The following is a 13,275-nucleotide window of genomic DNA, read 5'->3' on the forward strand; positions in this document are numbered from 1 at the left end:
TGTTGCTGTTCATTTTTTCACGTTCGTATTCTGTATAAATATAATACACATTAATCGGCTACAGAAAATACGACCAGTTTAACACACTTGGTAAATGGTTTGTATTTACTTATACGTACAACAGGATAATAATAGTAACGGGGGTGACGACATGCACGTCGCTTAAAGTAATAAAATATATTCTGTATTTTTAAATATAAGAAGTAAGAACATTAATAGTCGGGGAGAAAATGTCGTAATTTCTACCATTAAAATGTGAAAACGTGGGTCTAAGACTGTTTTAAAAGAAAAATATATTATTATTTGTAGAATTACAACGTGACTTAAGGTAACAGTTTAAAAGAAATGTAATTATTTAATTTTTTTTATCCATTGTAGAACTTCCATAGTCGAGCCACTTAATTCTGGTCACAACACTGCCACCGTGTGGTGGGTCAGAGCAATGTGATGCCACCAGTTCCTGCCTGTGAATTGTTATTTGTCACGTGACATGTGATTACAAATATCACACATTAACACTTTTAACTCACACATAAACACTTTTAACTTGAACCATGATCGTTTAATGGTTTTGGCGGGGAACATTTTTGCAAGAAATTAGCAAATTTTAGTGCAATGAGGAACTCCAGAGACATTTTCAACACAACGTCCACCTCAGAGGGTCGGACACGTCAGTAAAAACAAATAAACAAACTTTAATGGCCAAGCTTAAAAGGGCTTAGACGAACAGTAACATATTTACAACACAAAGAGCTGGTTGTTAGTGGGTTTTGGGTCAGTAGTTGATTATCCTACATGTTAAAGAGAACCTGATATTTATCGTAACTTAAAGTGTCTTCCAGTCGATGGGAGACTTTCCAGATTCCTGCAGCAGCTCGTTGGCCTTTGAGAAATGTCTGCACCCAAAGAATCCACGGTGAGCAGACAAGGGAGAGGGATGCACAGCCTGAAGCACGTGGTGGCGTTTCTAGAGAGAAAAAAAGAGTTGTTAAAACAACAGCTACTCTCACAAATTTCCTCTTTCCTGGTTTATTTATTGGGTTCATTTGAGCAAAGTAATCTGTAGCTTGTATCATCATCAGTTCACATAAACACAATACAAATATACAGTGTCAGACAACATGGACACAGGAAATAAGGGAGGGAAAAAAGGAAAGTTAATAAATTAGTTTATTAAATTAGTCAAATTGACCCCAAAGACTACAAAATTCAGTAAAAGTGTGCCCAAAGATGACAAAAATTTGTAAAATTAACCCCAAAAATGACCAAATTCAGTAAACTTGATCTCAAAGATGACTAAATTCAGTAAAATTGACCTCAAAGACTACTTAAAATTAGTCCAATTGACTTCAAAGCTGACAAAATTCAGTAAACTTTACCTCTAAGATTACTTAAAATTATTCAAATTGACCTCAAAGATGACTAAGATTAGTAAAATGAACCCCAATATGACCAAAATTTGTCAAATTGACCTCAAAGATGACTAATATTATATTAGTCAAATTGACCTCAAAGATGACTAATATTAAATTAGTCAAATTGACCCCAAAGATTAGCAAATGCAGTTAAATTCACCCAAAATCTTACTAAAATTAGTCAAATTGACCCCAAAGATGACTAAATTCAGTAAAATTGACCTCAAAGATGAATTGATTAGTCAAATCGACCAAAGATGACCAAAATTAGAATAAATTAGTAAAACTGACTCCGGTCCAAGTTCAGTTGTCTGATAGCTGAGGGTATGAAAGATTTGGAGAACCTAATTGTTCTGCTCAGGGGCAAAAGAAGAAAGATTCGCTGTATTTTACACTGCTGTATTTTAATGGTGATACATTGAGAGCTCAATATTTTCTCAGGAGGCACCACTGGACTACAACATAGAAACGTCTAAAATCCAATAACAACATTGTAAAAATGTCTCTAGTGACATTATTCGGCTGTGTAGGTGACATTTCATGCACCTTATTAAGTTCTGATTTCACTGTGACTTTTAAGTGTAATAAAACAGAAAAAATCTATACACACCCTGTTAATGGTGGCGCCCTTCTTTTGAGCGTAAGCGCCCCACAGCATGAAGACCAGACCCTCCTGGTTGTTGCTGAGCCACTGCACCACAGCGTCGGTGAACGTCTCCCAGCCTTTGTTTTTGTGGGAGTTGGCCTGGTGAGCTCTGACGGTCAACACGGCGTTGAGCAGCAACACGCCTGAGAAGGAGGTCACGGCAGGTTTGTTTTGCTTTTTTGGAATTTACCCATACCATCGCAGCTATAATTGCAACATCATTTATGCATGCTGGACAAACACGTAACTCTGAACATCATCACATCGGTCAGTATGATGTGTGGCTCTGTCATCACCTCTGTGTGTAAATACTCACCTTGTTTGGCCCACTCAGTCAGATCTCCATGTCCAGGGTGCTGAAACCCTTCAATGTCTGTAACCAGCTCTTTGTACATGTTCTCCAAACTGGAAATGAATGCACAGAACAGAGGGACGTATTAGCATCATTTAATGTTGACTATTTCACAAAACTGTACAACAATAGTGAGGCTTCACACCTGGGAGGAGGAGGCACTGGTCTTTTGACGCTGAAGCACAAACCATGAGCTTGATTCGGACCATGATATGGATCCTGGCCAAGAATCACCACTTTGACCTGGAGATGAAGATGGAGACAGAGACGATTTCTATTGAAGGAAAAGAAATGCAAAGATTTCTCAAAGACGATAAAGGTGAAGTGCTTACATCTCGAATGTCACAAATCTGTGTCCAGGTGAAGACGTCATCAGCAGGTGGATAGACGGTGTGGCTTTTTCTCTCATCGGACACAAAACTCATCAACTGTGAAAAAGGGGTGGAATAATGAAAAAAGGGTTCATAACAAGAGAAAGGCACAGTGTGTTCTTGAACGTACCAGGATGTGCTGTGATTTATTGGCCATTTTCCGCTAAATAGGAACATGTTTTTTTTTGTTTTTTTTTAAATTGACATCAGAAGCGATTAAAGAAGACCTGAAACTAGCAATGAAGACTGATCTTTTCAGAAAAATTATTTTGAGACATTAAACATTAGGGAGGGCTCATTTTCCCATAGACTTTAATTCAAACTGATTAGATTTTTTAAACCACTAGAGTCACCCCCTAGTGGCTGTTCACGTTATTCTTATTTCCTGGTTGGCTTCAGGGGGAAAACCAGAAGACAACATACATATTTCCATATGTGTATGATGATATGGACACAACTTTTTAATATATTTTGTCTTATAAATTGGTTTAGAACCTATTTAACTTAGTTGCTTTGTACATCATTTGGACCCACAAATGTTATCCTTCTGAATCAATTAAATAACTTAAACATCTCACTTTTTTGAAGTAGGGCTTTCCAAATTCTGCGCACAGTCCCTTCCTCCAACTCTCCCCGAAACCTGGCGGTGTCTGAGCGGAAGCGAGTTTCTCCAGAGCCGCTTTCTTGTTGCGGGAGATCTGCTCGAGCTGCTCCGCGGACAGAGGCGCTGCAGGCGGACTGGAAGTGCCCGAATCCCCCGCCGACGATTTCAGCTTCTTCTGCACAGTTTGAGTGTGTGGAACAGAACACAGAGCAGGTGAGAGTCGAGGATGGAAAGACACTGAAAACAACGCCACGCGGATCAGAGCTTTCATTTTTAAACAACGTCAAACAACAACACGGTGGTGTTCGTGAACGTAGCTTGGCTAACACATACTGTGACAGAGTTAAGATATATCGAGTTTAAATAGAGCAAAACATGAATTTTTTATTGTTTTTCATGTAGAAGAATATTCACGTGACAATCACCGGGTATGTCAATGAAGAGACACTGGAAACATCCCCAATCGAATCATAGCTTTCATTTTCAAACAACGTTAAACAACAACACGGTGGTGTTCGTGAACGTAGCTTGGCTAACACATACCGTGACAGAGTTAAGTTGATATTATATCGAGTTTAAATACAGCAAAACGTGACGTTGTGGCTGTTTTTAAACTCTTAAAACTGTTTCATGTAGAGGAGTATTAACGTGACACTCACCGGGTTTTTATTTTCATCCTCGGTTTCATTTAACTCTGTAGAAATGCGCTTTTTCGACACGGGCGAAAAAAATGAATTGATAGTTTTCTGACCAATCATTTTGTTGCGCAGTGCTTTAGCGGCCAGCTGCAGTGACGGCGTTAGTTTCGCTAAAGTAATGCAGTAAACACAAAAATAAAAAGGTAAAAAAGGAGACGGAATCCTCACACGAACACACGACTTCCCCCGGAACGTGTTTGGCGCCAACACACAGTGACGTCACAGAGTTATGCTAATGAGCAGGGCTGTATTCAAAACATTCGACTCATGTTCGGAAACTGTCAAAGTAGGAAAATGCTGACGCCGTGGAAAAGGATAGAGCTGTTCACCACATCTTCAGTTCATAAAACAGTAAAAGTATCATGAAGGGTGTTTGTAAAGGTACAAATGTTGTCCCGTGTTACTTTAAATACAGCAAAAGTTGACGTTTTGGTTGTTTTTTCATGTAGAGGAGTGACACTCACCGGGGCGTTGTTTTCATCCTCGCTCTCATTTAACTCCTTAGGAATCCGCCTTTTCGACAGTAAACGGGTCTTTTTCTTACTAAGCATCTTGTTGTAATTTATTTCCACTAAATTAACGCAGTAAATACAAAAAATAAAAGGTAAAACAGCGACAGAATCGTTGGTCACTACTGGTCAGTGTTGCCAGATCTCGCGAGAGAAACAAGAGGCAACCCAACCCACAGAAAACCAGCCAAAACAAGGAACTAATCTCTATTAGAAAATAAAAAAGTGTCACGAGTTTGACCACAAGAGTGAATGAAAGCATATTTTAACATTTATTCAGCATTTTAAAGCAGATGGGATATTAATATCCCAAATTCCGGGACTTTAAACTAAACTGTCAGAGCCAAACTCAGATTTTGCCTTCATTTATGTATGCAACACTTTTTACATTATCTGTTGACTTGAAATACATGGAACAAAGTACAAATACTTAAGTACAAAGTTAACTTATCTGCACTTCACTTTGTTATTTATATTTCTAGCAACTTTTACGCCACTACAATTTCTCAAACTATCTTTGATACCCATTTACTACCAAATAAAATCAGACGAAGAAGAAGGAGAGTTGGTAATGGGTCTGTATTTATAGAGCTTTTCTAGTCTTGATGAGCTGATTTTGTGTCGTCCAGGTCTCCAAAACTCAAATGAATCCCCACGAGAGCTCCTCATGGAGGAGTTTGTGAACCAGAGGCTGAGTAAACGCTCCTGCAGCAGCGATGATGCCAAAACAACAAGTCTAAGAAAGAAGGGCAAACTGTTGGAAGATGAGAGGATGAAGGAGGAGGAGGAGGAGGATGAAGCTCTGGCAGAGTTCTCACATCCCATCCCATGGCAGAAAATAGAGGCGGAGGGACTAGACTGCGATTACGCTTTACTCTTCTCCAAAGAAGAAGCAGATCTACTTCTTCGGCAGCTGGAGGAGGAGGTTGTGTACGCAACAGGTACGACACAAACTCTTATTACTGATATGACCCTGAAGTTTCATTGCTGTCAATGAATTGTGGCTGTTTTTTGTTCCAGGGGAAGAATCAAAGGTTCATGTATTTGGGAAGCTGCACAACATCCCAAGAAAACAAGCAACATACGGAGACACAGGTGTGACCTACACTTATTCTGGGGTGACTCGTTCAGCCTGTGCCTGGACTCCGACCTTAGAATCCATCCGCGATGCTGTCACCAAAGCAACAGGACATACATTTAACTTTGTCTTGGTCAACAGGTGAGACCATTCATGATTTCTGTCCCAATCTGTCCTTGCCCTTTATTGGATCGTCTAGTCTGTGCTTTCCCAAACCAGATTTGATCACAGTTTGATGTGTCACCACAGGTACAAAGACGGTCAGGACCACATGGGTGAGCATCGCGATGACGAAAGGGAGCTGGACCCTCGTTGTCCCATCGCCTCCGTCTCCCTGGGAGCAGCGCGAGACTTTATCTTCAGACACAGAGACGCTCGGGGGAAACAGAGCCATCGTCGCCTCCGACAGGTGGAACCAGTCAGGTTGGAGCTCGCTCACGGGAGCCTGCTCCTCATGAACCCGCCGACCAACACGTTCTGGTACCACGGCCTTCCAGTGCGCAAGAAGGTCCTGGTGCCTCGCGTCAACCTCACCTTTAGACGCATCGTACAGGACGGCAAGAAGTGAGTGAAAATTACAGCAGAGAATTACATACAGATAAAATAAACACATTTTATGAACTTTAAAGAGGAGCCATATGGTGATGTTGCTTCACAACAAGAAGGTCACCTTTACTGATAGTGGTTTAAGTGAGGGCCTTTCCCTGTGGAGTTTGCATGTTCTTCCCATTTCTCTCCAGGTTCTGTGGCTTCCTCCCACAGTCCAAAAACATGCAGATTAGGAATGTGAACGAATGATTGTTTGTCCTTGTGTGTGCGACTGGTGACCTGTCCAAGGTGTGACCTTTAACCTTTCATCCTATAACAGCTGGTAGTAGCGAACAAGTGGTGGAAGGAGAGTTCACCTAACTCGGCTACGTATTGGTTTAAAATAAAGAGAAAGGGGTTATTATAAAATTCAAATGCATCAAATAGAAATAGTTATATTTCCAGAGCTTTCAATTACATCTCACGCTCTTCAGAAGCTCATGGGCATTTTGAAACTTGCATATCTTTAATTAATTTTTCTGAAAACTACTAGTTACTGCTCCTTCGTTTTGGTCGAGTCATACAGAAAATGATTTTGTTAGATTCAATGTTTAAGTTGACATGTCTAATGACAGACAGTAGTGGTTGTCATTATCCTGCTTTGATAAATAAAACTCTTAAGCACTGACATGTTTTGGTTATTTCTTTTAATACCTGAAAACAATCATCTTTACAGATTGCAGCCACAAACACACATATTTATTTTACATCTGAATATCCAAAGGTAACAAGAGGCTTCGCACCGCACCACTTCTCACTTTGACTTTGATGGTTTCGGTCGGTACAAAAATGGCAGTTTATCATTTAGTTTAAAAAAAACCCACACGCATTCAGAATAAGTCGTCCAAAAAAACCTGCAGTTCTTGTTCTGGCTTTATTTGTCAAAAGGATAATCTGCAGCGATAATCATACAGATCTCACAGAGGTCGTCTGCTACGTGCAGCACACATGGGATTTACATGACGGAGACCCTGGACATTAAAAGACGACATGGCACTTTAACTTCAACCGTGCAGCTCTGCAAATCACGACAGTGGTAAGGATTATTAGATAGAAACGTACAAAAATATCAGTATTTAACAGCTTATGAACCGGGTTGATCGAGTGGAGACGAAGCACGCCGCAAACGAGTTCACAAGTGTTTTTTTTTTTTAAATAATTAAAACTCGTATTTTGATTCTTTTCAGCTTCTTAAATGTGAATATTTTCTGTTGTCTTTGCTCCATATCACAAAGAAATCATTCAATCTGAATCAGTTTGACATTTGAGAACATCACTCATTTTCTACTCGATTAATGAAGAAAATTATGGACAGATTAATTGTTTATGAAAATAATCATGAGTTGTAGCCCTACTGGGTATCGGTGACATACCTGGACTAAGAGAGACAGCTGAATATGTTTTAAATACAAATTGTATCAAATAAGTTGTATCAAACACTCATCTTCTGTGGAATGAGCTCCGTCTCTGGTCCTTTTGCATGCATAGAAACGAGCAAAGTCAGCTACAGGTTTTTCACAGGAGGCAGATTTGTTCCCAATAAGATAATTTGCCCTCTTGTCGTCCTCCTCCTCTTCCTCACATTTACTTCACACACTGACCTAGTGACATTAGATTAAGATGGAGAGGGAGATTAAGGTGAATTATTATTATTTTTTGTGTTATTCGGGTTAATTTTCTGCACACTCGGATCAAAATTCCTCCGCTCCACTCTGATCACATACCCTGGTATTATACAGTAGAACAGTATTTCTGATTTTCCTCCACCAGAGGAAGCTCACGTACCAGTTTGAGAACCATGGATTTACAACATTATGTTGTCCTAATAAGAAGTCTGAATAAGCTACTTCTGCCGAGTCGACGCTCACACTTGAACAAAAGCAGGACTATATGACCTATACATCCTCTGTGAGGGATGGTTTGTCCTGTAGAAGCCTCTATGTTACATGACAACTGTTCCACACGTCCAGGCAAAGGGTTCCTCTGCTGGAATGTAATCATTCAGAAATCATTCCATAATCTTCCGACGTGTTGTTGTGATCCATGATGGTTTTCTTCACTGGCCTCAAAGTCATAATCCACCAATTCACTGATACACGCCGCCAAAAAACGTCCCAGTCAGTCAGGCTGTCAGGCTCTCGGGTCACTCCTCTGAAGGCAAAGCGAGGTTCGGTCTCCGGACTCTCTCGTAGAAGAGCATGTAAGCGTTGGAGGACAGCACCTCGTGCAGCGCGGCCTTTCGCACCGAGTCGTCCGACACCCACAGCCACTGGGAACTGAGGGACGACGATGACGAGCCACTGCCGCCGCCATTGCGCGGCGAGGAAGGGCTGCGGCGGTACGTGACGAAATGTCCCGAGTGCATGTCGCCGTGGTGGACCAGCACCGCCGTGAGCTGGAAAAGGTACTCTGGGGAACTGCGGGAACAATTGGTGACAAATGTAGGAAAAATAAGGACAGGATTAGTGAGTTACAAGGTACAGGTTGACTGTCAGTGAATTCCTTCTATGGAGTTGTTGCGACAATGTTGAGACCATCTGTTCCGTGTAGGCCTAGTATACGTACATCAAGTAATGCTGGGCATGAAACAGTAGGTGGCGTCATAACAAACAATGGAGACATTTAGCTAAATATCAACTGAACTGCTTTTTGCACAGAATTCAAGCACTTTTAATGACCCATGTCTATTTGGGGCAATTTATAAAAACCTCAATGATGTGTGGGGGAACCCTGTTGCAATATCTTAAAATTTCAATATTTTCTGCCACTATATTTTTTGTAGACCACTCTTTTTCTGCACAGTCCATAGTCCAAATCGATGATTTTAAATCACAACATTTAAGAGTTGTTAATCCACTGTTGCCTGTGTTATCTTGTGACTTTGGTGTGCGAAATCCATATTTCCAGTTTTCCTTTGTGACACAGAGCAGCACTTCTTGTGTGCCCATATGCTAAAAACAGTGATTTTCTCTACGGACTTTGGTACATAGAGAGTCGGGTAAGGAGAGCGAGTACTTACAGAAACGTTACGATGCTAACTTTGTGTCGCTACCTCATAGAAACACACTTCAAAGTGAAATATCCCCTTGTTAAGTTACCTGAAGTCATACGTGACGTTGAGCTGTGGGTTCACACCAGGAGGGTGAAGAATAAACGATGAACAGTTTCCGTTGAAAAAGGGTTTGTTGTTGTTGTGATGCTCCGTGTCTGGAAAAACAGAAGAAGACGCATGTAGTTTTAGCGTGTGACGCAACATTAGATGACAATAACGTTCCATGTAACAAACATACCGGTGCCGTTGGCTGCGGACTTTTCAACGACGGCGTCTGTATTTTCTGCTTTCTTGTCCGGCTTCGGCGCACACGGGATCGGCGCGGTTCTCGGGGAGGAAATGTTGTGTTTGTATCGGTCCATGGACAGATACTCTGTGAACTGCACGTGCTCCTGTTTTTTGACGGGGGTTCCTTCGTTGGACCACGTCAGTCTTTGTAAGTGGATGCAGAGGCACTGGGGGAGCTTAACGCCAGTCGCAGAAAAGAAAAAAAATATATATTGATCTTCTCACTCAGCAGATATGACACAAAGACAATTTTACTAATATACTGCATCTAAAAGAGGACATAAAGAGGCTTTAGCAGTGCACATAGAGTAGTTTATTTTTCAGTTACCTTCCCAAGTTTTAGGTGTTTCACAAACGTTGTCCTCTGACTTTTCGGAAACAGGCCGTTCGATGCGTTCTCTTGTTGAAGCTGAGGAGAAATCATCACAGACAGAATCCATCTATAGTTTTCACTGAATTACTTATTATTATTATTATTATTGTTATAATAACCAGGACACTGACACTGAAGTGAATGTACCTTTGTGCAGTTCTCACACTCCACTTCTTTGATGGTTTCTGAGGAGATGAAATGCTGAAGACACTGATCGAGAGACAGAGGTTGGCCCTGAGGACGAATACAGATCAGATTATGACTGAGCAGAGCAACAAAAGGTATATTGTGCATGTATTTCATTGTTTCTGCTTACCCAATGAGGTAAAGGGATGGACAGGGAGAGACTCTCAAATGAGTCATATCGCACTGGACTCTGGTTAAAAGAAATAAATAGTGTTGGTAATCACTTACAGCAAGTCAAACATTCACTGGCTGAAAAACCAAACAAACTCACTTGTAGTCGGCAGCGCTTGCATGACATGTTGCTTGTTAAGCGGCCGTGAAAAGGATGCTGGAACTTCCAGTGATTTGGTATTGGATGGAGAGGTGCTGTGAATCAAGAGATTAACAACGTTAAAACTACTTTTCTGCAGTTTGATATTCTGCAAATTAATTCCTTTGTCAACTTACCTCGACTTCTGCAGGACATGGTTTTCTCATCTTGATCAGGAAGACTCTGGTATAAAATAAACACATACACACAGAATATGCATGACTGATGAAGGTATAGGAAGTGTGAACCCCTGGTGGGCCATGACAGTACTGCAGGTGGGCTGTGAAAGGTCATTAAATATAAATAAATACATGCTTTTAAAATGACAGTTTTGCAATTGGGATTTAAACTGCTGTAAAATATGTATGATAGGTTTTAACACATTCCTATAAGGAATAAAACAAAGCCATAGCGTTTAAATGATGTGTTAGTTTTCTTGTATCGGACCCAGTATAGCAGGTAATATATAGAGAGCAATATTGTGACATTTTACGTGCAAGTATATAAGCATACAGGCCTAATATTTGAGTATTTGCTGTAAATGTTGGGAGATGATAACTTGCCTCGAGGGAATGCATGTCAAACAAGTGAGTCACTTTGGGCTGACGATCTCGCTCCTCCTCCAGAGACGATGTAAGGACGTGGAACAGTTCATGTGCATCCTAGAGGAAATAAAGCAACAAGAACAGCTTAAACTTACATTCATAAATGCCATATAAGGCAAAAAGAAAAATACTACTCAACAACAAGATGACCAACCTGCTCCTCAAATGAGCTAATGTGCCACCGGTACAGTCTGAGAATGTCCAGGAGGCATCCAGCATCAAGAACATTTTCCTCTCCGGGTTCATCGCTGGACAGAGCTGTCAGTGGACAAACAGTCTCCATGTCAAACACATGAGTTTCAGTTTTGTCTGTTGATATGTTAAAAAAAACCCGAAATAAACAGTAAAACCTGTTTGAGTTCACAATATATAGCCTAGAGGCGGACTAGACAGTTTGAAGTAAGTTGTCCAGCAGAGGGCAATGTGACACTGTGTTGCTTTGCAGTGACAGTGGAGGTCACAAACTAAACTAAAGTGTCCCCTTGAGCTTGTGGCACTAGAGCCAACAGTGCTAGCCATGACTACAGAGTTTCCACTTAACGCCATGACAGAATGTTTTTTTATATACCTTTGAGCACCTGGAGCAGTGTGCTGGACAGTCGGTTGTCTGTGCAAGACAGGTTCGTAGGTGAACCTGAAACCCTCTGCAGCCACCCGATGAAGGACGGACATGCTGCCAGACCCTGAAGCAAAGAGTTCAGAAAGCAGGTGTTGCCCAAGTTCAAGAGACCAGGAACCATGCCTATAAGAAGACACAAGTCATTGCAGATTACTGCTGTATAACCGACACCTGGAATACAACAACGAGGGAAACCTACCTCTCTTTCTCTTCTTTCTGTCTGTAATTGGACCCCACAAGACGTAAACTCCTGCTGCAATCGCAGCAGCGATACCACCGATGACGCCCCAGTTTTTGATCATCTTGTTTCTGAGAAGACATTGAGCAGTAAACAAAAGACATGAGGTGTTGAACCACAAGAACAGCTTCAGTGTAACATGGTGTCGATTATAAACGTCTCAGCAACTCCACTGGTGAGATTCCAAGAAGTGTGGGGGACCAACTCCATTTTAAAGAACTGTATCTGTATTTGAATACGTCATTACAGTCCAGTGGTGTAACAGTCAGGAGTCCCAATACTTTTGTCCATATAGCGATTCCACTTTTGATGTGTTTTGCTGATAGTGGTGAATGGAGCTGTCTAATTTGTGAGTTGATAATATTCCACTACTGGGATATTGTTTGGGTGAAACCATGTCACTCTGGAGGATCCAGGTGACGGCACAACACACAGGTAACAACACACGGGTAACAACAACACATCCTTGTGGTCTGGTTAGGAAAGTGTAAACTTGTTTGCCAATCTTTAAAATAAAAAAATACATGAATGTATATTATTTATCGACGTTGTGACACGCGCCCCGTTATCCCAACATTGCATATAGACCCTGTAACTAGCTCACACCACCGTTAGCATTCGCTAGCATTCAGCTTCTCTTACCGAGCACAGGTCAGGGTGCCCTCGGTGAACTATGTCGCCTCCATGAACAATTATTTAAGGTATTATCTTCGAACATAGTCGCAACATGTCACTGCTGTGTTTGACCGTCAGCAGCAGCTAGAGTAAACACTGAGCCGGACTGTCTGCGCATGTTGCACTTTTTTTTGGGTCCAACGTACGTTGGCGTCGTAACCCGCGTTCACTCCTGACCCAGTGCAGCAGCAATAGCAGCAGCTCAGCCGCGTGTTGTTGTTGTTCGCCAGATGGAGAGATTTTTACCTGACTCCGGGTCCAGTTCCAAGAAACTCCCCGACGAGCTTATCAGAGGTCTCGGGTCTGTAGCGCAACATCCTGCGTTCATTGCGGAACTGTGCTACGCGCTGGTGTGTGTTTCAAGACGGACACACGGAAAAGCGGGCGGATGTGTTCACACAAGTTGACGCTCCGGGCAGTGATTGTTGTTTGTGTCGCACCTGTGAATGAGAACCACGTTCACGGCAAGATGAATGATGGAAACTCAGGAAGGGAAAAGAAAGAAAACAACAGACGACTTTGAATTAGTACCGTACTGCCATTGGGTAGGGTTATGTTGTGTTAACTATAATGAATGTATTCAATTACATTCATTATAGTTAATCATTAATTATTCAGTCTCACTCATGTTTGTTTTGTTAATCTTAGAGGGCAATAAAATCACCAAC

General features: G+C 41.4%; 3 protein-coding genes across 3 annotated transcripts; 1 reads left to right on the top strand and 2 right to left on the bottom strand.

Annotated features, from left to right (window-relative positions):
• Positions 1-618: 618 nt before the first annotated feature.
• unga (uracil DNA glycosylase a) lies at positions 619-4,766 on the bottom strand. Its single transcript, XM_083904820.1, has 7 exons — positions 4,551-4,766; positions 3,363-3,563; positions 2,746-2,841; positions 2,559-2,656; positions 2,378-2,466; positions 2,026-2,204; positions 619-967 (listed from the first exon to the last, which is right to left on the bottom strand). The coding sequence occupies exons 1-7, from the start codon at positions 4,635-4,637 to the stop codon at positions 827-829; spliced, it is 891 nt and encodes a 296-aa protein (XP_083760946.1). The 5' UTR covers positions 4,638-4,766; the 3' UTR covers positions 619-826.
• alkbh2 (alkB homolog 2, alpha-ketoglutarate dependent dioxygenase) lies at positions 3,481-6,395 on the top strand. Its single transcript, XM_083904821.1, has 4 exons — positions 3,481-3,601; positions 5,225-5,536; positions 5,616-5,814; positions 5,923-6,395. The coding sequence occupies exons 2-4, from the start codon at positions 5,263-5,265 to the stop codon at positions 6,239-6,241; spliced, it is 792 nt and encodes a 263-aa protein (XP_083760947.1). The 5' UTR covers positions 3,481-3,601; positions 5,225-5,262; the 3' UTR covers positions 6,242-6,395.
• Positions 6,396-7,576: 1,181 nt separating this feature from the next.
• usp30 (ubiquitin specific peptidase 30) lies at positions 7,577-12,931 on the bottom strand. Its single transcript, XM_083904815.1, has 13 exons — positions 12,854-12,931; positions 11,894-12,003; positions 11,644-11,817; positions 11,230-11,333; positions 11,034-11,132; positions 10,608-10,653; positions 10,432-10,526; positions 10,291-10,350; positions 10,122-10,208; positions 9,930-10,010; positions 9,552-9,777; positions 9,360-9,468; positions 7,577-8,678 (listed from the first exon to the last, which is right to left on the bottom strand). Exons 1-13 carry the CDS (start codon positions 12,922-12,924, stop codon positions 8,405-8,407), a joined length of 1,536 nt encoding a protein of 511 aa, XP_083760941.1. The 5' UTR covers positions 12,925-12,931; the 3' UTR covers positions 7,577-8,404.
• Between the last annotated feature and the right edge of the window lie 344 nt (positions 12,932-13,275).

The sequence above is a fragment of the Microchirus variegatus genome (assembly GCF_963457635.1).
Source record: "Microchirus variegatus genome assembly, chromosome: 18".
NCBI classification, from domain to species: Eukaryota; Metazoa; Chordata; class Actinopteri; order Pleuronectiformes; family Soleidae; genus Microchirus; species Microchirus variegatus.